General features: G+C 39.6%; 1 protein-coding gene and 1 non-coding gene across 5 annotated transcripts; one reads left to right on the top strand and one right to left on the bottom strand.

Moving 5' to 3' along the window:
- The first annotated feature begins 175 nt into the window (after positions 1–175).
- TRNAM-CAU (transfer RNA methionine (anticodon CAU)) lies at positions 176–248 on the top strand. The gene has a single exon. It is a non-coding gene; the product is annotated as a tRNA-Met (tRNA).
- Positions 249–1,722: 1,474 nt separating this feature from the next.
- TBC1D31 (TBC1 domain family member 31) lies at positions 1,723–25,107 on the bottom strand. 4 transcript variants are annotated; one of them, XM_040083383.2, is made up of 22 exons: positions 24,991–25,107; positions 22,495–22,641; positions 21,817–21,932; positions 19,799–19,977; positions 17,296–17,447; positions 16,717–16,876; positions 16,281–16,481; positions 14,917–15,093; positions 14,019–14,098; positions 13,769–13,915; positions 13,365–13,498; positions 12,233–12,366; positions 11,484–11,663; positions 10,283–10,515; positions 9,538–9,690; positions 8,235–8,370; positions 7,236–7,328; positions 5,408–5,548; positions 4,358–4,552; positions 3,795–3,945; positions 2,680–2,796; positions 1,723–2,000 (listed from the first exon to the last, which is right to left on the bottom strand). In XM_040083383.2, exons 1-22 carry the CDS (start codon positions 25,065–25,067, stop codon positions 1,864–1,866), a joined length of 3,240 nt encoding a protein of 1,079 aa, XP_039939317.1. In that variant the 5' UTR covers positions 25,068–25,107; the 3' UTR covers positions 1,723–1,863. The 4 variants fall into 4 exon arrangements, with proteins under 4 accessions (XP_039939317.1, XP_039939326.1, XP_039939333.1 ...); XM_040083392.2 differs by having other exon boundaries at positions 1,742–2,000; positions 22,495–22,563; positions 24,991–25,077; XM_040083399.2 differs by lacking the exon at positions 24,991–25,107 and adding an exon at positions 24,736–24,915 and having other exon boundaries at positions 1,742–2,000; positions 22,495–24,613.
- Between the last annotated feature and the right edge of the window lie 75 nt (positions 25,108–25,182).

Genomic DNA, 25,182 nt, shown 5'->3' on the forward strand with positions numbered 1-25,182 from the left:
CCCTGCGGTCCCACAGGACCACTCCGAGCCCCCGCACGGCCAGCACAGGATCCCGCCCGGTGGCAGCGCTGCGGGCGGAGGAGGGGCCGGGCCGGGCCGTGCTGTCCCGCGGCCCCGGCGAGAAGCGAGGCCGCCGCCAGGGTTGAGGGCCCTCATGGAGAAAAGCGGAGCAGCCGCCTCGTTAGCGCAGTAGGTAGCGCGTCAGTCTCATAATCTGAAGGTCGTGAGTTCGATCCTCACACGGGGCAAAGGCGGGCAGTTCTTTTGCTCTCAGCCGCCTTCACCCCGCGGTTTTAGCGGCGACAAAACCGCACGAAGCCGCGCTTCCGAGCCGGTCGGTGACTTCTAAGTCTACCTGCCGTGATTTCCGAAGCGGCAGTTCCAGGTCAAGGGCCTGTCCCTCCCGGTGCTGGGCTCACGGGAGTAACTTCTGCAACTGTAGCTTTTGGCAGCCGGTGTTCGGCCCCTGGGCTGTCCGTGAGCCCGTGCAGGGCAGTGGGGACGGGGAAATGGCTCCCGCGGGGGCAGTGGGCACACCCGGCGTCAGGCTGCGGGCAGGGTCCGGGAGCTGCTGTGGGGACACGGCGGGACACTGGCCCTGCCAGCGAGGAACGCTCCAGTTTATGCACATTTACAGCTTTGCCGTTTTTACAAACCATAAGCACATACACATATAGCCCACGGTGCAGGCCAAAACCTCAGTGGGTTTGTTATTTCCCTTTAAATATAGAAATAATCATATGTAAACTCCAAGACAATCATCAGAAAAAGACAATTTTTCTCAACTACTCCCCCTGCCTCCGAGATGATCCTGTTGCATTTTTCCCCCTTTGAAAAGGGAATGATGTCTCTTCTCCACACTGCAGAGGGCTGCAGTGAGATTTCCATGGATCCTGGTTGCTCTTCATGGGACTCTTTCTACTTCCAGGTGCAGAGGATGGTAAAGCAGGGATAACCAAGTACCTTTGTGCTTTGAGGTTTTCATGTAATTTAATGAGAAGCAGAGGCTGTTCCCAGTCCCAGATGACAAAAAGCTGCTGGTTACAGGTATCATCCTGGTCTGCCTGGTGCCTCAGCTCCCAGGGCCAGCGCGAGCAGTCCTGCTCCAATACTGCTGCCCCAAAGACCATCAGCAAAACCCCAGGGGAAGCAGAAAAAATTAAGATCCCAGTCCTCATATTTTCACAGGGCCAAGTCTACCTCTGTATCAGCAGTGTGTGTAGAAATCATGGATGATTCACTTTAATTTACTTTGCCCTATATTTTTTTTTACTGTACCACCATATCTCATGTTCTTGACTCTTGGGTGAAAAGCATTAGCCATCAGTACCACAAGCACTATGAAAGATCAAGGTATTTGTTTAGATCCCCTCTCCCGTTCTTTATCACGAAATGAACCTAGGAATATGTGTAACAGCTACCCACATCTCAAGCAGCAGGTGCTCCACACCCTCTCTGGGCCTTGGTTTCAATGTTTGCCTCTCTCTGGAAAAGATTTTTTTCTGTAATTGCAAATTTCCCTGCTGCAGCCTGTAGAATCCACTTACTCATCATTGACAAGACCAACATTTTACCAGTGGTTTGTTCCTTCAAGTCAGGGCAGCCACCAGAAAAAATGAAGTACATAAATAGTGCACACTCAGTAACTTAACGGTAAAAAATGAGTTTATTTTAGAAGTAAAAAATAACAGGAAGGTTACAAACAAAAGACGTGTTTTCTAGCTAGGATTTTATTCTTATATAAAAATATCTCCAAAAGCCTTTAATAAACAGTCTATGATCCATCCTGAATCACACTATACATATTTAGCTTTTCACTGATTAGTAATTTGAAAGTACAGCTAAGGTCCAGAGCAGGTCATCTCAAGGTGACTGCATTGTAGCTGGGGAATGAGCTGGAGGGTACCTGGATTTGGCCTGTGAGGTGAGCCTTTGTCGGAGCCGCCAGACTTCTGCCATCAGCTCCCGCTCCTGGGGTGCCAGTTCTGCTCGTCTTCTGTCTGAGGACATGGAAGTGCAAGAAACTTAACATTGCAACTAATAGTTTTCCATAAACACTACAAATACCTGTTGGAAAACCGACATCTCTGGCAGAGAAATGCTGGTTTTCAGTACCATTGGATGTGAGGCAGCCCTCAGACTGGTAAGAGCAAGTTCTTTGAAAGCGGTGCCTCTCGTGGCTACCAGGTCAGATGCTAATGGGGGATACAGCAGGTCCACAGGTTCCCATGCCTTGCAGACTTGTACATAAGCTGCATTGGAATTTAAACTGTGCTTTCACTGCCAGAGTAGCTAGGACAGACCAGAGGAAATTAGACTAATTCTTGACTATAACTCCCAGTCAGATTTTGATGAAGATAGCTCTACATCCTCTCAACATTCCCAAATCATAAACAGCTATGAAGACAGGAAAAGCCTGGGCAAGATGATCAGGTCAGAATGCAACTAAACTAGGGCTGAGGTTTACTGGGACCACTCTCATAATGTGACACACTTCAGGCATTTCCTACCTGTGCCACTTCTGGTAGCAAAGACATTTTCTGCAGGTGTGAAAGACAACACAACAATAAACTCGTTTACTATCCACTAAACACCTACACAACTAATGACTCAATCACACATCTGGGTGTTCAGCAATGCTCTGAAACTAAATGTGAAACTCCTAATTTAGAAACTTACTGTGTGGTGATGATGCTAATGTAGACAAATCATCGAGACAGATGCTTCCAGACTTTGGCACCTGCTGGACTTCTACCCCTCTCTCTGTACACCTGGCCTTTAAATCACGCAGTTGCTCTGTGGGAAATGGAAAGAAGGGTTCTTTGTAAATTAAAAATATTGAAGTTTCTAGTGAATTTTTCTAGCTGGAGGTAAAACAGTTTTTCTCTAGGAAGCAAAGCTAGAACAATCACCCACTCCAGTTAATGGCGAGTACAATTTGCTCAGAATTAGAGGTCAATGTTTCTACTCTTCGGGTCAAAGCTATGCATCACTGCATTTCATTTTAAGGAATTACAGCTCTGTAATTTCATTAATTTCTTAAAATTCCCTTTAAGAAATTACAGCTCTTTAGGAAATTACATGTGCTGTTTCTTCCTATATAATTAATCTTCTGACAAATAGGCCACTAAGATCATACAGAATATGGCTACTCATGCTTTTAGTTTTAGGAGCCACCCATTTTAATTATGCACAGTTGCAAATTACTCCGTACTAAAACATTAGGTAAATAAGGACAAAGGCTGAAAAAGTTTGCCCAAAGTAATACTAATCACCTAACCCTAATATTAATCACTAATTTTATGTGAGCCTTGGAAATATGGTGGGGGGATAGGAGAAATACCTGCAAAACGACACAAATGCAGCACTTGAGAAAGAGGTACTGGCCAATTCTGAAAGTTGGGGTTTGTTTGGGATTTTTTTTTTAACACTTGGAAAAGCCACTTCTTGGTATAATAACTCTGTGTTATCACAGGACAACATTATTTGACAGAAAATTGCTAATGGATGCAATTTCACAATTGTTTTAAGATGGGCTAAGCCTGTGCTCCTACCAAAAATGGCATTTATATTATTGCATTTGATAAACATTAAACTGAGATTTCTTTCCAAGTCTGGCCTTGGAAAACAGATATATCTGTTTCATGAAAGAATACTGCCAAAAAGCACTTATAGAGTGCTTAGTGAAGGAGTTATCCCTAAGTTTATGCCCAATATTGGACAGTTCATTTGTATTCAGTCAGTGAATGTTTCATGCCAACATCCACACAGAAGTGTATTATCTACATGCTCACCAAAACAGCCATCTTCCCTTTGCAGCTTCTCCGCCAATTCTAGTGCATCATTCATTTTGCCATCTAAGAGCTGCTTCCTGTGTGCATCTGCAGCAGCAGCCGCCTTCTGCTCTTCCTCCAGCTGAGCTTTATTGTGTACAACATCTTCCCACTGTGCAAGAGATATATTAAATGCCTTCAACAGATGTGTTGCAAGGAAAAAGCAACAAATAGAACCATCCAGATTACTACAGATTAGACTTAACCCTAAAATCAAAATATGTTAGCTGTGTGAAGGTTTAATTTTGAAAAATGTCTCATTCAAACATCTGGAGGAAGGTAAACGTCTTGGGTGAGAAAATAAAAATAAGAGGAACTTACAGAAATAGGAATATGCTTTCCTAAGGCTAAAACATCCTTACCAATTCACTCTTGTGCTTCCAGAAACTTTCAGTCAAAAAAGAAAGGAGAGTTCTAACAAAATACTTCTCTTAATACATTTCAGCTTTCTGCACTCTCTGTTACAGGCAAAAGACGGTTACATTTTTGCCAGGCCCACTTAGAAAAAGAAATTATGCAAATACCTTTTTTTCTTCTGTCTCCCTCATGGCTTTCAGCAGTTCAGCTTCTTTCACCCTGTTGTCATGCAGGAGCTTGACAATCTCTCTGTAGCACTTCTCCCGGTCCTGGTCATCACGCCTGAATCTCTGCTGTGCTTGCAGCCTCCAGTTGGTATCAATGTGCTTCTGCTCAGCTTTGGTTAAATTTTCTTCAGCCACCTAATAAAACACCTTTCTTACCAGAAATTCAGTCTATTCCAACTGCACAGCCTTACCTACAGACCAGGCAAGACAAACTGAGGTGTTCTCCAGTATCCCTGTCAGAGGTCCCTGCTAGAGCCACCCACTAACAGGTGCAGCTGACATAAGATTGATACCTGAATGCCGATACTTTCACCCACATCCATCTGCTTCCAAAAATCAAATGCTGTTTACAAAAATTCAGACCCATATGTTTATTTCTAGACAATATACAAATGCAGATGCCAAGCATATGGGCAGTGGGATAGCTGCAACTATTTTTCCAACTGTGCAGTTACAAGTTCTGAGCTTGAAAAGCTGAGCAATTCCTAATGTCAAGTTACACACATTCATTACTGTGATTTAGAAGACAGCTTCTACAGCTGAACTTCCTGCCAAGTACTACCAACTGAAATCTCCTTTGAAGCTGTCTTTTATTTTGTTATTGTTACAAATAAAACATGTTCCTTAACAGGAGGATGACTTGTTTTGAAAATGACTTTTGAGTCTTACATGCTTTCTAAGTTTTGAGAAGTAAAAAGAAAAAACAAAACAAAACAAAAAAACAGCTAATATTTCTGGCAGGTCCAGAGAATTTCGATATTATACACCTGTTTGGACACTTCAGTCAGATTTCTGGAAATCTCAAAACTTTAAACATAGAATCTTTATCTATTAATATAAGTAATATGGAATCTAGAAATTAGATTACTTTAGAAAATATTTCCATATTAACTTGAACCAGTTAATTACAGTCAAAATACTATTAACCGTACTACTTGTATAACTTAGCATATTGACTCCCCAGAACACGTTAAGATCCATTCATCTTACTGTATGAGCTTTCTGAATTTCTTCTCTATCTACTTCTATCCATCTCTGAATATGTTGATCTTCCAGATCCACCTTTCTTCGATGGGCTTCCATGTCTTCTTTCATTTCCTTTGTAACTGCCTCTTGGTCTTTGATTAGATGCTGCCAAGCACACAAACAAGAATCACTGTTGCTAAGCTACTAGCTAATGTTGGTGATTCCATCTCTTTAACATTTATTAAATTTCATTAAACTAGTATTTGAATATATCCACACATCTCATCCCACTACATATCATAACTGTCCAAGAAAGCCATAGACCCTGCTGTTTTATCTGCTTGGAACTAGATGAAGTGTGAGTCATAACAGTGGCCTGAGTCTTGACAGGGGATGTAATTCCATTCTCTACATTACTGTGGCGAATAAAAGCAGAATTCCAATCTAAATGAACTAGATTCATCATGAAAATATTCTGCAATTTATGGCAAATTTTAGCCAAAACCCCAAAATGTTTCACAGCTATAAACTGTGTTTCATGGCTTTGGGACTTGTAATAAACACATCTGCAGCTTGAACGCAGAGATGATTTGCCAAAGTAGTACAACCCAGCAGCAGATCTAGAAACAACACTGTGGCTTACCACCCTTTCTTCACATTCACCAGGGCACATCCACACAATTTTCTGCAAAAGTTATGACCCTTTCCCAGGCCTGTAGGAATGTATTGAGCAACTGAGGCAAAGTCAATATCCTTTGAAGCTGGAGTTGGGACCCTCGCTGATGGCAGTGAACAGTGCAAGGAAAGCCTGTCTGCACAGACTCTTGTGGGCAAACAGAGATCCTCAGCTACTTGAATAATTGCTATCTTTCTAGCCTAGAGAGGATGATCACTGTAGAATTAGTTCCCTTAGAGAGCTGACTTTACATGTACAGGAATACAAATGAGCTTTGCCTGGTTTGTGTTATGTAGCCACAATACAGTTGGCTGTGTATTGAATAAATAAACGCTAACTGAAATTTAGCCCAGTTATGCTCAGAATGGATTATAAAAAGTTTATGACCAAAAGCTTTTAAAAACCCAAAGATAGACTGACACGTTTCAAAATGAGGGTCAGAGATGCCTACTTCTCCTTTATTCCACTGGATCTACACATACTCAATATAGGTACGTGTAGCTTTGATTTCTAAACATTTAACCGAGTATTTAATCAAAGTGAACATTTCTAAAGCTTTCCATTGGCATCCTTGCTTTGCAGTCATTTATAATTAACTAAAATTTAACTTTAGACAGAATCACTGATTAAAGCCGTTTATTACTGAATAGCCGTATTTCTGAATAAATCAGTAATTTCAGAAAGGAACTGCACATTCCCAATGAACCATCCACCTTTTGCTTAATGACATTTTTGGCAACTAGACATTTTTTCATCACCTACTTCAATCTGCTGTACTGTTCTCTCTAGAAAATGCAGATATGTCTGGATAAAAGGTGGGAGTTTTTGGATGAGGAACACATTGTTACACACTTATTTCTTATTTACATGTTCCTCACTTCCCTCAAGCAGCTGAACCCACAAGTAAACCCTGCAGCAACCAAACGATACTCAGCACAGGAGAAGAATAAAATGGGGAGGATATGAGTATTTTCACCCAAAACTCCCCAAGATAACAACGAGTTGTGTTAATTCTTTTATCAACAGAGGATTTATTCTAAATAAAGTTATTAAAGAGAAAAAAATCAGGCCCCCTTTCTCCTCACAAGGTCTGGCTGAATGAATACAACCAAATCCAAGAACTTCAAAGGAAGAACCATTAAATATTTATATTTAGTATAGTTCCCCAATAATTACCTGTTCAAAAAGCTGTTTTTGTGATTCAAGTTCCATCCATTGTAGTTCTATATCTTGAACAGCAGCAGCTGTTTCCTGCTCTCTCAGAGATGCCTTGTGGGGAAGAGAAACACATGAAAATACAGTAAAGAAATTTTTCTGCTTTAAAAAAACATTGTCAAGAAGAATATCCAACGCCTCCTGCCCCTACATTCTGGTTGACTTTCTGTCATACGAAGAATGGAAAATACTGCATAACAAAAGCACAGGGTGAGGTGGAGAAGAGGCATAGGAAGAGTTTTGCATCCAGCCAAGCTATTTTAGGGAAATACCAGTCTTGAACTCATAGTAAAACCTGCCAGATGCAGCTCTGAATCAAGTAAGGAATCTCTGAAGCCAGGATGCTGTGGAGGACAGTAGGCAGAAGGGGAAGAGGCTGCTTTGCACCTGGCAGAACCTGTGCTGAGCTGGAACTAGAGTGTTGCAGTGCCCTGACTGCAGAAACAACCACCCAGCTGCACTGTGCTCCGCAAAGTGTGTTGCTGAGACATGAGGAATAGCCCTGCAAAGCTCAATTCGTGCCCATGAGTTGCAAAAGCTTTCATTCTCAGCACCTGCGTGCCAAGGTGCCTGGGTTAGTGATTCGGAAGCAGAGCCAGGCCTGGCCAGAGGCCACTGTGGAGCCTCAATCAATGGCAGAGTTAATTTGCAATCTGGACAAATAGCCCACAGACAGCTGAGAATTCACTAGCCCTTTAAGGAGCTCGATTACATTTTTCAACACTGCCACTAGTCAGGTGAATCTGGCTTTTCTCAGGAATTTTGCCAGCGGTACATACTAAGTGCCAAATAAAACTGTTAAATTATGCATTTACCACTTAAAGCAGCCCACCTCATGCTAAATACACCTCTGGGCTCATAAATCACAGTATATCAACCAAAATTTTAGTTATGCATTTTTCCCTTGTTTATTTTCCCTATTAAACCTTAGAGAAAAGAATTGTTTGAGCAATACTCAACCTTTCTTGCAATTTCATCATCGAGATGTTTCAGTTTCATTTGAAGCTGATCTTGCTGGTAGTTCCGAAAACGCCTTCTTGAAGCATCTAAAAGTTGCAGTTCCTTTACTTTCAATTCTCTTTTCCCAGCAGCAAGCCTTCAAAGCCAAAAGAAACAGAAATAAACAAATAACAGAAATAATACTGTATATGTAAAAGGTCAGTACCAAAGAGCACAAATATGCAATGCAGTTATCCATTAATTACTGTGAGCTCATCTCCACCTTACCAAAGCTTAGGACACTTGCTTTCATTCCTGTAAATTGTCCAGTTTTCATTTATGAGACAAAATTAAATTCACAGACACAAATCTTTTAATGGCAATATCTCTAGTTAAGCTTTGAAGTCCTGTGCCCTGTTTCTGCTCCACTTTAAAAAGTATGAGTTTAATGTTGCTAGGATCCAAAACTGGAAACTACTCATTAGAATGACTGCCAGTGCTCTGGTACCTCTTGCTGCACAAAATTAGTCCCAAGTTTATTTGGTAAATATCAAACTCTTTCAAGGAACAAAACCACAAACTTAAAGATTAGTTTGTAAATAAAGGCTTGCTGTCCTCTTTAAAAAAAACTCTGTAGCTTAGAGAGGTTTAGGAGATGTGCTCAAAAACATGGTGTTTAGGGACATGGTTTAGTGGTGAATTTGGCAGTGCTGGGTTAACCATTAGACTTGATAATCTTAAAGATAATTTCCAACTTAAATGATTCCATGATTACCTGTAGTTCATCTAAGAAACTATGGCGATGTTGAACCTTAAACCTTCACAACTGCAAAATATACAAACTTACAGTTCAGCTTCATTACTATCATAACTCTCTGCTTATCAACTGATACACAAAGCAGTAGCTTTTCTAGATCAACTAGAAATCCAAGACTGTGTACAGTCACTGATCCTATAAGACTCTCATGTCTGCAGTGTGGGTCTGCCCACAATGCAAGTCTGAAGTCTCAGTGTGCAGATACACAGCAATTGACTGTTTAAGAGACTTCCCAATCCAAAGGAGCCACACAAATGGCTGGGAGCTGAGATAAAAATATGAAGTGACTTGACCTCTAATCTGCTGTATTCCCTCCAGGAAGTAATAGGTGAGGTAGTAATACAACCCAGATCACTTAATTCCCACACCAAAATATGACCCACCAGACCACAGTTATCCCACATTACAATTTATACAAATTAGTGGTTATTTCTCCTTTACTCATGGTTAAAATTGTAATAGCAGGCTACAGTTGCCAGACCCCTAATGCTTCCTATATTCTAATACCTCTGCCTCTGTTCTGCCAACTTCTCTTCTTCCTCCAGAAGGATTTTTCGCCTCTTTTCTTCAGCTTCTTGAAGTAATTTCTGCTTTCTATACCAAGCTTCATCTTCTGCTTTCTGTTGCTGTGCTTTGGCTTCTGATTCATGTGCTAATTGTCTACATGGAAGGAGGTCACAGGTTAATCATTCAAAACAAATATCAAGAAACTACTTGATTACTTTGAAATTGATGACAGTACTAGCAAAGAACTGCTGAAATGAGATGACATAAAAGAACATGGCATCCCCTTCGTAGTGACAAAGTACGTGAGGAAGAGTTACCACACTGACTGTTAGGGACAACAGGACATTACAGATGAGTGCAGGTACTTTATTCCTCACATTCTTAACAAAAACTGGTTTCTAAGGGTGCCTTGGCTTCACAGAAAGCTAAGAACTCCTTAGCCCTTCAAAACTTGGACTCCACAAGATCAACAGAGGTTTAGGCTCTGGCTATGAGCTTCCAGGTTTAGTGACATTTGGCCCAATATCTTCTGCTAATCAGCAAAAAATTTTTATTTAAGATAAGGCTAATGATTTAATGCAAAAACATATCAAACCAAGTAACTCTCAATCTTTAGCAGGTATTTTAAGTCCTTTTTCTGATTTTTCTTATCTCCCTTCACAAGTATACACATTACAATATACAAAGGCAATTATGTCCACCTGTCCCTCCCAGTCTGAGACTGTCTTCAATTTCCCACTAATACCTCTCTCGCAAGTATTCAATTTCATCTTGTCTGATCTTCTGCCATTCCTGAGCTTGATAATCCACAATGTACGTGGGATATTTATTAAATACAGGGTACTGTCCTTTTGTGAGTGGTGTGAAGTCATCAAGCATATGCTGTGGATGGATATCCAGTGGTGTAGCCTCCATAAGACGATAGGCTTCCTTAATCACAACATTAATGTCCACGTTGTTACGATGATGAAAGAAATACTGTAAGAGACATGCTGCCATTTACATTCTATATAAGATTATGCACTTTTATGTATTTTTACATAAATATATATTTTTAATACACATATTTGGGAATAATCTGGAAAATTATCAATATCTATATTTCAACAGTTAATTTAAAAAATGTTAAAAGTTTTCCCTAGCAATTCATAAAACATCACCAGCTCAAGTGACTTGAGCCACACTTCTTCAAGGTGGGAAAATATGCTCTGGTTCTTTTTCTTCTCTTCAAAAGGCAGCTGTGTAAGGGATTTGGGAAGCTAGGTGTCAATTTAGAGTGTCCAGCAGTGACTCTTACCACTGGATAAACCTGCCTGAACTTCAGTGCTCAGCCATGAAGCTTGGATGCTTCTCCTCTTGCAGGACTATTCTTCCTGTCGAAGATCTTATCCACCAAGAAAATCTCTAAGTGGTCATTATTAAACATAGCAATAATGTTACCTGCTTGATGTCAGTCAAATTGATGGATCATAAACACATTTTAGGCTGAACTTTTTGTTTGCCTATGGGGATATTTTCATAAGAAAAGGAATCCACTTCTCATGGAATACTAAACATAAGGAAACATTTTAATTTAGCTTCAGAGAACATCCAATAATACTGCCTAATTTTGAAAATTTGACAAGAGGATAATGAACCAACATCACAGAATTGTCTCCAAAGGCCGAAGTCCATCCTAGATCCTCAAAAAAGAGACAATTATTTTGTGCTTGATGAACTACTGAAATTTTTAAAAAAGGCTTTTAGTGATATTAAAAAGCTTATGAAAGCTTTTAAAGTTCTCCTTGCATGAAAAAGCAGGAAACTGCTCAATGTTTTACTCATTTATTGTGTATTTGTCAAGTACCAGATATTAAAGTGGAAATGGATCTCCTTGTAACCTAACAACAGATACAATGTTTTACACCTCTTTTCCACATGATTAACTTAAATATGAAGATGTTTACCTCAAAATCTGCAGCTTGATTACAGTGGAGTAAGGGAGCTCTGGAACATATACTGTAGGCAATGACAATCATTAGAAAGTATGAAGGATGGTTGGAGAAAATATTGTCGAAGACTTTCAGCCATTCTTCTCTTGTTAGAACCTCAGATAATAGTGTTTCTAGGAGAGGCCAAGCATAAACCTAAATTATTTGGGAAAATTGACAAAATAATCCATTAGAACAATTTTACCATCCCTTTTAAAGAAATAATATGATTTTCCTTGCCTTATACTGAGAATCTAATGATTTATGAAAGAAAGAGGAAATAAACCAGAACATTTCAAGATAAGTTTCATCACCCACTCTAAACATTCAGTTAATCTGGGGTGATTAAAAATACATTTCTTATTTCACTGGAAGTCTAAATGTTCTGCTTAGATTTGTGAAGCTAAAATCATCCCTAACGATAAAGAGGGATTACAAAACTAATTCATCACACTTATGTCCATGTTAAAAAATGGGTACATTTATAATTTTTGAGTAGATCTTTAAGCAATGTGGACTTGAAAGCAAAGAACTACAGTAGCATATATATGACCATGGACAAGGAAAAACTACAGGAAAGCAATGATATATTCTTTGCACTTCCACATAATTCACTGTTATTTAATGAAAACTCCCCCAAACTGGAAATACATCAGAATAAAAGACTAGCACACTATTATTTACTGCAGTATATTTTTGTATACAAAAGCTGTGTAGAATATTACCTGTGAAGTCACATTGTATTTTATTAAATGCTGAAGTAGTTCTTTGTCATGATGTGCCAAAACATTTTCCATCATACCAAGGACATTAACTGGAGGATTGGGAAAGTACTCAAACCAGTGCTGACAAAAATTAACTGAAAGAGAACAAGAAGCTGAACACAATCCACTGTAATCCAGAGTGAAAGACTCATAACAACCTTGAAGTTTGGTTATAAAGCTGATGCATTTAAGATGTTGTTAGGCAGCAAAACCTATTTAAGATACTGCCACGTCTTTTCTTCCCAAGTATTCCTAAAACATTCCTACAGTACACTACTCCTCCAGCTGCACTGGCATTAGTTTTCGTGTTAGTACACTGTGAACCAGACTGAAGAACTAATCTCGCTTAAATATAAAGTGAAAAAAAATCTGTGAGCTGTGGGACTAAGGCATGGGAGGCAGGTGGGAATACGTGTCATAGGGTGACCATACTTAAACCAGTATTTCTGTCTCACAAAACTACAGCCTGCATCAAGTAATTTTCGATGTACTAAAGATAATTTCTGTAAACTTGGATACTTATTCACCAACAGCATGTGGTTGCAAAGTGGGCATGTATGCTTGGCAGCACGTATCTTCTGTAGACTTAGCAGCAGCTGCAACAACTAATTTAAGTGTAAAGCACTCAATTTAGAATGTTTCTTCAGAAGACAGCTACAGCCACTGTTCAGATAAATGTCTAGTTTTGAGTTACCACATGCTCAGGACAACTAAACAGAGTAAAACCTTGAAAGAGATCATTCCCTATTGACTGGGATCAGGTGACGGGGGCGGGGGGGGAGGTGGTTGTGATTAATTTTCCCATGTCTCAGAGACTTAATTATTATGATATAATTATGCTAGATACATCTGAGTTTGCAAATGCTAGATGCGTTTCAGTTAGACTTTACAAACGTTGTTAAAACTACTAACATTTTGCTACAAACACTGCAAAAGGAAGTCTCATATTTTGAGGTTTTTGTTTTAAGCTCCATATTAATTCCTGGTAACACCTTGGTGACCTCTAAATAAGGCAATACCTTAGTCATTTCAGCAGAAAAGCTCTTTTGCATTGGAAAGCTTAAACATGTTGCAGCATATTTGAGTTGCTTACCTACTACTGTAGCAACAACTTCAAAGCAGATCAGCTGGTTGTTCTGGAATAATTTTACAAATGGGAATGCTAGCAAAGGCAAGTAGGGTGTCTCAGCAAAGATAGCAGACCAGTGAGCTAGAGCTGACAAGGTCCTGTACACAGAGGCAAACAAAGGTGTAGAAAATATTGAACCAAAACCAAATAAAAATATAATATGTATTTTACAACCATAACATGGAAAGACTGTGAACTTCAAGACAGATGCAGGATTGTATGAGTTACCAAAACAAAATTGCAAGAGGGCACTACTATGTAATTTTAGAATTTTTCTTACAGATGATTCCAGCTACTGGATACATTTCAGATGACTATATGAAAATAAAAATCTGTAATAGTTAAAGAAATACAAATATATATTTTACCTCTGTAGAACTCTCAGCAGTTTCCTACTTTTGATAGGATACTGTTTCTGAATATTTAGGAATGCACTGTGGATTCCCCTGTCTATCAGGCTACTGAATGCCAAGTGGTTTTCAGGAAGTTGTAATAAGGAACGCCAAACAAACATCCTGCAATTAAAATGCAGCCTTAGTCAAGGAAATTCTTTTTCATAGGCCAGTAAACACAAGCAATTTTACTTTGTGCAAGCATGAACATGCACACAAAAAACACCTGTACTTAGCTGGATATTCTCCAAATCCTTTCAGTAGGGCCTGCAGACGTTTCTTGTTTAATCCACCTGGCAATTCGTTCTACAAAACAGGGGATCAACAATAAAAGTAACCATTTCCTCTTTCTTTGCACTCTAATCGACGAGAGTGGCTAAATATTGAAGTTTATCACATAGTGTCAAAAAAAAAAAAAATCAAATGTATATTGCTGTCTGTTATATTGTCCAAGGAACTTCAACAACAAAAAAAGGTAATTCAGAACATCATTTATTGTCCCCTGAACTCAAAGAACAGATGCCATTGATTTCAGTCAGAAGCAGATCAGACCCACACTGACTGAACTATGTACTATTAAATGATGGATATAGCAAACCATAAAGAATACTAACATAAGAAACGGATCATATGGTGACACATAAACATGAAAAAAAAAATATACATATATACAGACATACATACACATATGTATACATAAAAGGCATGAGATAAAGACAGAGAGAGAAAATGGCACCGTGATCACAGAGGGGAATAAATGTAACAGTAATTCATCTTCTAAATAATTAAGAAAAAGAGGAAATGGATTCTAGGAAGACATTTTAGAGGTGCCAGTTTCCTTTCTGCAGGGAAGCAGATCAGATCTAGCAAATACCAAATGTGTCACAAGTTGCTTGAACAACTGCAGAGGTACCCCAGACTGGAGGCAGCTCTGGCTGTGTCACATACTGTAGGAGTATGGGCGAAGTAGAGAGAGAAAATGGTACTAAAATTTCCTTAATCCTTGCTCTGCTCAAATATCCAAGTGCATCAGTGCCTGAGTTTATTTTTTAAAGCAAATGGCAATGAAATATAAATATAAACACTGCAGAGTGAAGGACAAAATATTTGCAACTTCTGCCTACCTCTTTATTTTCAAGTGTTGTATTTGCTTGCAGTTTTAGCAATCTGCTTTGAGTTTTGCTTTGTTTGGATTTCCATGGCCCCTTTGAACTTCCTGAAGTCACTTTTGTGATCAGTTTATTTGCCTCTGACGTGTACTTGGGCCCGTCTTCTACAACTTTGAACATGAATAGTGAAGGCTAGTATTAAGTACAAATACCTCGGTTAAAATCTTGTAAGACAGATTACACAGAAATATACTTTGTTGTTTACTCTATTTTATATGCCACATTTTTGAGTTTGATGGCCATAAAAAGACTAGAAAGACATTTATACTGTAAATAAACAGATATAGATTGTATACTCCTGAAAAAGAATGTCCATGAATAAAACTGCTCCAACTATGAGAAGGCTTAAGTAGCTCCCAAGCAAATGTCATGTTATTTCCTTGCTTAGCAAACAGTAAAAATATAATTGGGATAGTATAGATGTGTATCATGTACTGTTCAGGTTATTTACTTTAGTGTGTTTCTCAATGTCATTAAAATACTTTGCATTTCTATAGCACCAGTTAAAAGAATACAGAAAATCTTTACAAACTTTAATTAGTCTTCAGTGTCAGGCAGGTATTAATTAATTCAATGCTGGAGATTGTGAAAGCAAGTGACAAAGTGGATATCCCAGTTCGTGTCAAACCGTCAGCAAAAGTGCAAATGGAATGTGTGTGACATCTTCACGTATCCTTCCTCAGCTCCAGCTCCATCATTATCCAGAGCTGGTTACTGTTTACTTCAAAGACATGGTGATTAAAGATATATGGAATTCTGTATTTAGAAAGCTGACTCCCATTAATAAATTAATGTAATAAAATAAGAACTGGTATTTAGAATGTTTGTTATTTAGGAAGGATTAGGAGTGTATGATTATGCCATAAATGATGCGTGCTGGTATCCAGTAACACAGTAAGAAGAACAAAATCACAGTAACAAAAACACTCCTACTTTATACCCACAGTTTGAGAACATTAGTTGCAAAACATTTCCTATAGGAAATGGAACAGAAGAGGCACAGTTATTCTGTTTCCATCTCCTCCAAAACACCAGTACAAAAAGAAAGTGAATGCCTAGAAATTGCTATAGAAAGAAATACCATCTCCCCCTTCCAACACCAGTAGCACAGTGATATATATACCTTAAAGACATCAAAGTACCTGACAGGCTAGAGGAACTATGAAGGAAACTGTACAAATCACTTTTTCTTTTTTTTGTATTGTTAAATACGGCACTTCAACACATGTCTGCAAACTACTGCTGATGCAAAACACATGCAGACAAATATCACATTTAAGGGGACTTACTGATGTTTTAAGAAATGTAAAATACTCTACCTTATTTCCTTCTTGAGTCAAAGCTTGGACACTGTATAAGTTAAGGCTTCCATTTTCCATTACTGAGGCAATGTACCGTCCATTGGGGCTAATCACTGCTGTACTGATTCCCTCTTCAGGACTCCCAATGTCAAAAAGAAGTTTGCATGTTTCTATATTGATAAATCTCATAATATTATCTTGACTTAACACTCCGAGGACCTATAAGTTAACAGGATTCATCCATTAATACTGCCAATGTAAAACCAAGTGGAATACCCAATTCAGCAATGACAATCCATTAAGCTAAAGGAGCAACTGAGCAAAGGTTCAGCACAGTAACTTTCCTTTGTATCGTAAACCCCTGTACCCCCAGTGCCCCCCAAAAGCCTTCCAAGTATAGGTGTTGAATCCACTAACCAAATACTCCTGTCTTAAGCTTTATGAAAAAACTGACCTGATTGGAGCCCCCATCAAAACTGTCAGGGAGGAATTCCAGGTGACGAACAGCTCGCACTTTCTCAGGCATCTGGATTATTCTTATCAACTGCTTTAACTCCAAACACCATAAGTGAAGATGATTTGATTTCCCACCAGCCACCAAAGTCCGACTATCCCTGGATCACAGGTAAAGTTTCCATCAGCATCCTATAATTTAAACTAGTGGTAGCTAAAAAGAGAGATTGTTCATTTTGTTCTATGCCCTCAAATCACTTTTGAATCAACTATTATTCCTGTGATACTCCTCTGAAAAAACAAAATAGCTCCTAAATAATAAAATTTGCTTTAGCAAACGATAGTTTAAATCTTATTTTAATGGTCACTAAAAATCAATCTGATTTATTTCAACAGTTATGGGACAATAATAAAAACTGCTATTGATCTTTGATGAAAGTACCAGTCACAGCAGAGTTCAAAAGCTTATCATAGTATATAGCTCAATACTTCCACAAAATATTACAAATAAAGAAAGAGAACCTGTTTAAAACTACAATTTTTATAGTATGCCCTTAGAATGTTTAAAATAGCAATTTACCTGGTAACTGCAAACACCTTATAAAATAATACAGAACCTTCTACGGGAGCTGGCAACTGGTATTTACAGTGAAGAGTGTCAAATTCCCATGCAAAAATAGAATTATCTTTGAAACAGCTGAGAATGGTGTTACTCAATGGAAGAAAAAAAACCTGGAAGAATATGGAAAAGAAAAAAAAAAGGGATGTTGTCAAGGAAGTATATTTTAAATTAACTAAAGTGTATGAAAAAATAAAACAAGGCAGGTGTGGCTATTACTGTAAGTGTGCAAGGCTTGGATCCCCCAGGGAGCTGGACCCTGTCCTCTGTGACAGCCTAGAGAGGAGTATGTGTGTTCTTGCACTGGTTAAAAGTTGTACCCTTTGCTAAGCCAGTTTAACTCACTGAAATTACTGTTGAATTTTATCTGTCTTATTTTTGCAACTGTTAAACTTCATTGTTTCCGAAGAGTTCAGAGAGGACACAATATAAACACTGGGGACATCACTGGCTGAGGTTAAGTCAGTGCTACAAAGTTCATAGTTTTGAATGATCTGAATGATCTCTTGGGTCCCTGAAAATCTGGAAATATGGATATGTGGGCTGTGTTTCATCTTAGTGACTGAAAATCACACATTCAGGCCAAATGAGTCACTACATAGTGAGCAAAAGTAACCTGTGAGGAAAACAATCATCTCAGCCACCAGAGTCATTTATCTTCGGACAGACTGAGCTGTTCTGTCCTCCTTCAGGGACCCTGAGAAAAACCAGACAATGAATTGAGAGCAGATGAATTTTGGAAAACTGGACTACCAAACAGTTGCTAATTTTCAGCTTTGCTGTAGAAAAATAACACAAGATGGCCACAAGCAGCTGTTGAATAAACAGTGATACTTTGGAAATGGTCGCTGTAGATGTGTTGTATTCTCATTTGTCTCAATTGCTGTCTGTTCATTCTGCACCTCAGTCTCTATCTTTTTAAAGTAGCTTTGCCCCGTACCAACCTAACAGAAGGTTTATGTTGGAGTGCAGCTGGGCTTAAGAGGCATCAAGAAGCACACACAATTGCTGTGACACTGCTACACTGGCTCAGAGAGCAAGCAAGAATCCAGCTTTGCACACTGAGTGTCAGGCCTGTGCTCTGGTAATAAATCTGAACTTAAGTAAAGCACTTATTATCTGTATATCTTAGATGCTGGCATGAGAATAAATACCATTATTCTAAAGACAGGAAAATGTAATCTAGATCACTTGCATAATCCTATAAGAAATGGTATCACCAATCCAAGAGAGCAAGCTCTTGATTCCCCAATGTGATCTGTTAATTCAATAATAATCACTAGTGTTTGACTTTAAAGATTGTTTACGTACTGCAACATCCTGATTCTACCAAATTCCAAGAATCACTTACCAATGAGAAGTCCCTACACATAGCCTACACAAAGAAAGATACTGAGCAGTAGAAAAATCTTGTCTCCACTAGAGAAGTGCATCCATCTTTGGAATATTTTAGCAACATGCACTACACAACAGTTTTAATAAAACAAACAAACAAACAAATATTTATGGATGATCTTTCACACAATAATTGCTAGGTGACTATTTTAAGCTGACAGAATTTCTGCCTGACCCAGAAGTGGGTGAGGACACTCAAATGAATAGCCTTGTTCTCTGCAAAAGCATCATGGCTTTTTAGTGGCCAGCCTGACGAGAACCTTGGATTGAAGTGGTGTTTGTCAGACTATTCACTACAGGGCAGCACGTGTGCTAGCCATGCTCAGGCACTGGGTCAGGACTTTCTGTAGTACTTAGACCAAAGTGTGACATTTGGTGGCGCAGGCAGACCTGTTTAAAGCAGGGTAATGCTAAGGGAGACCTGTTTTAACCACTCCCTGACACAAATATGTCATCCTTCTCATCCCATGCTGTTACTACGTGTCTGTGCAGCAAACAGAAGCAAAAAGACCACTAGGCTGGAAAACAGTGATTTCTTTTTGCCGAGTTCCTTTTCAGCCTCGTTTGTTCCCACTTTCAATGCTTTGCATGCACAGATAGAAGAGCTTTGGAATAAGAAACTGAATGGGGCAGGTGGTGGTGACTGAAGTTATCATTACGACATCAAAACTGTTTTTATAACAACACCCTTAAATCCCACTATCATTTGGGTTGGAATCAATCTACACAGGTCCGCTGAGCCCACCCTAGGCCAAAGAAAGGTCAACCTGGAAGATGGCTCAAATTTCCAAGTTAAATTGGATTAGTCAAGGTCATGTCCAAGCAAGTTTTAAGTATCTCTAAAGATGGAGGCTCCTTAAAAGTCCCCAGCAGATCTCTGCAACTACTGAGCCATGATTTCATGGTCTGGGTGATGTGATAGGATGACAGTTAAGATGAGATGCCCAAAGATGGAAAAAAAGATTCAGCTGTATTTTAAAGACTGTTAACAAGGAATGTGATTTTAATATGTGATGTTATACCTACTGTGGTGTGGTTGTTCACCCTTTAGCAATTGTTCTTTACTCACCTTTTGTATACCCACAGACTGACGAACATTCAGCTTTCTTATTCTTTGAAAGGTGTCCAAGTCCCACAGTTGAGCTGTATCAGTGGAAGTAGTGATGGCATACTTGCCCGAGCTATGGACAGAGATGGAAGACACTGAAGATTCGTGGCCTCTCATCCAACTAACTAGCTCCTGGGTTCCTGCAGAAGTTGATGAAAGACATGAAAGTCATTCAAAGTGGAACTACTACTTTAGTCTTTATTGTCAACAGTATGCTGTAAAAGAGACTTTTATGCATAACTAGTATATAACCATTTGCCTTCACAGCACAACACACAAGAAACAAAGGTATCAGTCTTTGCATAGCTATTATACCTTAAGAGAGGCACAACCTTCTCATCTCCAAATAAAAGGTTTTATAAGTTATCCTCAGTTCTGCACAGAAAGCCAACTTGCACAGACTTGTTTAATTTAGCCGAAAAATCAAACTTAAAAAGCCATGAACAGTGTGATCAGTTAAGTTCAGCATGCCTCATAGAATATCTGATGTGAACACTCACAGAAGCTGAGACTGAATGTTCTAGATAGAATTCTGCACTTGTTTTTACTTGTGGACAGAATGTGTGAATGATTACACAACTATTTACAGGTGCAAAAAAGAAAGGTTTTAATGACGACGGACTATGACTGTAGAAAGGCAGAGTCAGAAAGCAACAGCTCATTAATTCTTCTAGAACCCAAACCATTTTTATGCTGTGCACTGCATTCTAAGGGAATAGTTCCTCTGACTACAATGTCTCCCACTTGTGACTGCATGACCACTAATCTTCTCTCAGCAACCAAACTGCACTTGTGGCAATTACACTGTTTACGCTGGGTGGTTTGCCTGGCAGCCCATGGGGTGGTTCCAGCTACTGCTGTGGCATCAAAGATAGGAAATGGCTGTAAAGCAGCTCATAAAGACTAACAGTCAAACTTTCTGCTGTGCTTACAGACAATAGAGTGTTTAAAGGTATCTGAGAGGTGTCATGGGGTTAGAGAGTATGTCTTCTAAAGGAGGGGATGGAGCCCATCAGGTGAGTACTGTCTAATACCCTAAGGAACTGCACTGACTTAGGTGAGTACCATTCAAATTTTAGAACATTCTTTAGTCTGACTTGATATCTGGAAACAGCACCGTATAAACATGTAGTACTCTCTGGAGTAATAAAGATTTCTCTAACTGCATCCAAACATCCAAGTTTGGCCTTGCTGTTGATGAAAGGAAGAGAAAAACTGCAGAGGATTTCAGACCTTAACTCTGACTCTTCCTCTGTTTTGAGGAACATTGTGCTGCATTAAAATCTTCACAGATAAACTCAAACCCTAAAAGTGTAGATGAGCGATTCCTACAGCTTTTTAAAAATGTTTAAATCCAGATAATATTTGGATATAATGGAGACATTACAACTGCATATTCTGATAGGTAAAGAATAATTATTGAAGAATAAATTGTCACTGCCCTTCACCATTTAGCTTCTAATCAAGACAGAGACACACAGCTGTGATGTAAATTTTTAATATTGCTTTTGAATAAGGATATAGAAGTACATGAATACTCAAAAGTACTGACATTTCATGTACAGTGTCACTTTGCTCAGATATTTTACTGCAAATATAGTTAAGAACTTGTCCAGTTGCAAACTAACAGTTTGTTTACTGTGAACTGGTTTTATTATGGCTTTATTTTAATAGAGTACTTAATTCTAAGGAAACATATAAAAAACTGCTTTAAAAAAAGGTAACATACCTAACTACAATCCTGTGGTGGACTTCAGTTAAACAGATGCCTGTGTGAGTCAGTCGGAATAAAGACTGAGGGGGTTTAAAGGGTTCATTTACCCAAGGATTATAACCAACATTTTCTTTTTCAGATGGCATTTAAATACATAGTATAATTTCCATAAAACAAACTATCCAAAATTTTAAGATCAAAACTAAAATTATGTAAGTTTTCATGCCAATACAGATAGCATTTAAGCCTTGAAATTTCTCCTTACCTGTATCAAAGCACTTAACAGAATAATCTGCCAAAGCCACAAGGAACTCTGTCTTCCTGCGAAGATTAAATGCCAAAGCAGTGCAAGCCTGCATTGTTCTCTGAACAAGGTTGAACCTATTTAAAAATACACATTGTGTTAGGAAACTTTGGTTCTTTTAATGTCAAGTGAAGTAATAACTTAATTGTAAATATGTTAAATGTAAATGTCAATATATTTGAGAGAAAAAAACTCAAAAGAAGGGAGTAAGTAAATCATATCCAATTATAATAATCTAAAAATCAGTGTTAATATTTTAAAACTCAGTACTAAAATGCTAAAAGACTGGTTGATGTATTTCTGCAAATGAAAACACTAGGTCTCATCTACTCTAATTCACAACTCACTCATTGATCCGTACTGGCCCAAGAATAACTTCTGGGGGTAGCACTTAAGTTCTATGGCATTGCTGTTCAGTTTGCAGTTGCAAGCCTCTGATCTTTTTGAGCACCCAAACTAATGAAATAACATTTAAGGAGTCCACATGAGACACTGGGTTTCAGCCCTGAGCAAACTATTATCTATTTAAAACTATCTAGTTAAAACCAGACCTGTGAGATCCTGTCCAGGCAAGTTCCACACCCCTGAATGCTACAGATGTCTCAGACAAGTAAAAAGTCCTGATAGAAATATTCTTACCTGTTCCCATTCAGGTCAAAAACATATATATTCCCTTGGCGGTCTCCAGCGAGGAGAGAATCCCCAGAACTGTCAAAAGCCACATTCAGAAAATGTATTGTCTTTGAATGGTACCCTTGGACACTGTGAATGATGTTCACTATTACTCTGTGAAGAAAGCCAGCAAAACAGCCATGCTTAGAATCATTTTATTACCTTTTATATCTGCAAGACATAAGATTAAAATGTTTCTATCTTATGATTTTACAATTATGATTTTCCATGTGAAACTCATGTGTTTCAAATATATAAAATATACTGCAAAGGAAGTAATTCACTGGGTTGGAAGGTAGGTAGGAGACATGTAAAGCAGGTGGGGGAAATTCACCATTCATGATCCTTTTGTGTGTTTCCTGGTTACCTGATTTCCATTATTAATGAATAACACTAATATATGCTGATGTATCTGAGAGCCCAGTTCAACACTCACCAAGGAACCTGGCTCATCATTACCACTGCAAAGAAACATTCTAGAAAACTGAAAAGCTGTGCATTTGTTTAAGAAGCCACTCTGATTAGATGTGGGGAAAATAAGTTTTAATATCAATTCTTTTCACAGTCTTCAAAAGCATTGGGATTGTTAAGCCACTGAGGAAAAGAGAAGGCTCTGAGGTGACCTAATTGTGGCCTTCCAGTACCTGAAAGGAGCCTATGAGAAAGGTGGAGAGAGATTTTTTACAAAGGCCTGGAATGCCAGGACAAGGATGAATGGCTTCAAACTGAAAGAGAGTAGGTTTATATTAGACATTCGGAAAAAATTCTTTACTGTGAGGGTGGTGAAACAACCAGGCTCCCTGGAGAAGTTCTGGATGCTCCATCCCTGGAAGTGTTCAAGGTCAGGTTGGGTGGTGCTCTGAGCAACCTGGTCTAGTGCAAGGTGTCCTGGCCCATGGCAGTGGGGTTGGAACTAGATGATCTTAAAGGCCTCTTCCACTCCAAACATTCTATGATTCTATGAAGAAAGGCTTATTTATTACTATTCATTCAAGCTATTATAAAACAAAAGTTTCCAGTTTTCCACTTCTGTCCTTGTGTGGTGCTGTCCACATAAAATGGGGCAGATGCAGCCATGTGCAGAATAAGCTGTAAAAGAAAGGATCTTCCAGGAAGCAGGACATTGAGATTTGGAACATCTGCTATTCCTGGATTTATTGCCTAACACTAGGCAAGCCAATCATTTTGTATTATCACTTGGATGTAAATTCACAATTAAACTAAGCACCTAAAACTGTGCCGGATATTGACAGGCTGATTGAAGACTGCAGGGCACTTGCAGAATGCTCTGACCATGGTTATATAAGAGGCTGATAGCTCTCTGAGACACAGAATATGCTACCCAGCACCTTCATGGGGCTGTGGGGGTATCTTACAAAGTCTAAGTGAACACCTGAAGAAGGTCTTACAGCCATGGTACAGACTAGTGATAAAACTAATTGCACCTCACTGTTAGGCTCATTCTTTTCTTCAATAAAAGGGCCATAAAAACGGAACTAGAAAGATAAAATATTTTAAACTGTAATTTAAATCTAGTGTTTTGTGTGGGATTATGACATTAAAGATTCTAACAAATGAAGTATGACTTCTGCTTCTAAAACCACCCTGAAACACAAATAATTATCACTGCAGCTAGAGCACCTCCCAAGACCTTCTCAATGTCACTCTCTGCATTTCAAAAGTTTCTCTGCCACTAAACTAAGCCAGGAAAACAGAGTGAGGAGCTCACAGGGCTGTCTCCAGAGTTCCCCAGGGCAGAGGCCCTCAAAGTGGCATTTGTGCTGCTGCTCTTCAGCTTAGACCAGGCAGTATTGACATAGCATACCACACTGCGTTTAGTCTCTTGTAATTACCCCATGGCATTTTATTCAATACAACTAAAACGGTATCACTAGACGGGGGTAAGTGCCCAGCCAAGCTGAGCAGCCTGAGCACGGAGGTTTCACAGCCTCCTTGGGGACCTGCTCCGCCTTCAAGAGGGCATCTCATTAATACATTTAAACGTTTCAAAGGCGGCTGCCAAGAGGATGATGCCAGACTCTTTTCGGTGGTGACCAGCGGCAGGATGAAGTGCGATGATCTTAAACTAAACCACAAAAATTTAACCTCAACAGGAAGAAGAGCTTCACGTTGAGGGTAGCAGAGCACCAAACAGGCTGTCCAAGGGAGGTCGTGGAGTCTCCCTCTCTGGAGACATTCCAAGCCCACCTGGACGCGCTCCTATGTAACCTGCCCTAGGTGACCCTGCCTTGGCAGCGGGGTTGGACTGGATGATCTCCAGAGGCCTCTTCCAACCGCAGCGGTTCTGTAATTCAAAGGGAACGTGCTCTTTCCGTTATCTAACCGAGTATCCCCGGGCTGTCCCTTCAACCACCCTGCAGAGGCTCAGGTGGGCCCGGGCCGGCCCCGCCCCGTCCGCCCGCTTCTCTGGGGCAGCCGCTCCCCCCGGCCCGGCCCCGTTACCCCCGCGGTGCGGCCGCCCCCGCCCTGCGGGTCCAGATGTGCCCCCGCCGCCTGTCGCCCAGGTCACAGCGCTCCATCCCCGCCCGGCGCCGCCGCTCCCGCGCTGCCCTCAGGGCTCCGCCCACGCTCCGCGCCGGGGGGCGCCTCACGCGTGGTACAGCCTGCTCCCACTTCACCAATGGGAAGGAGCCG

This window comes from Hirundo rustica, chromosome 1, assembly GCF_015227805.2.
Source record: "Hirundo rustica isolate bHirRus1 chromosome 1, bHirRus1.pri.v3, whole genome shotgun sequence".
Lineage (NCBI taxonomy): Eukaryota > Metazoa > Chordata > Aves > Passeriformes > Hirundinidae > Hirundo > Hirundo rustica.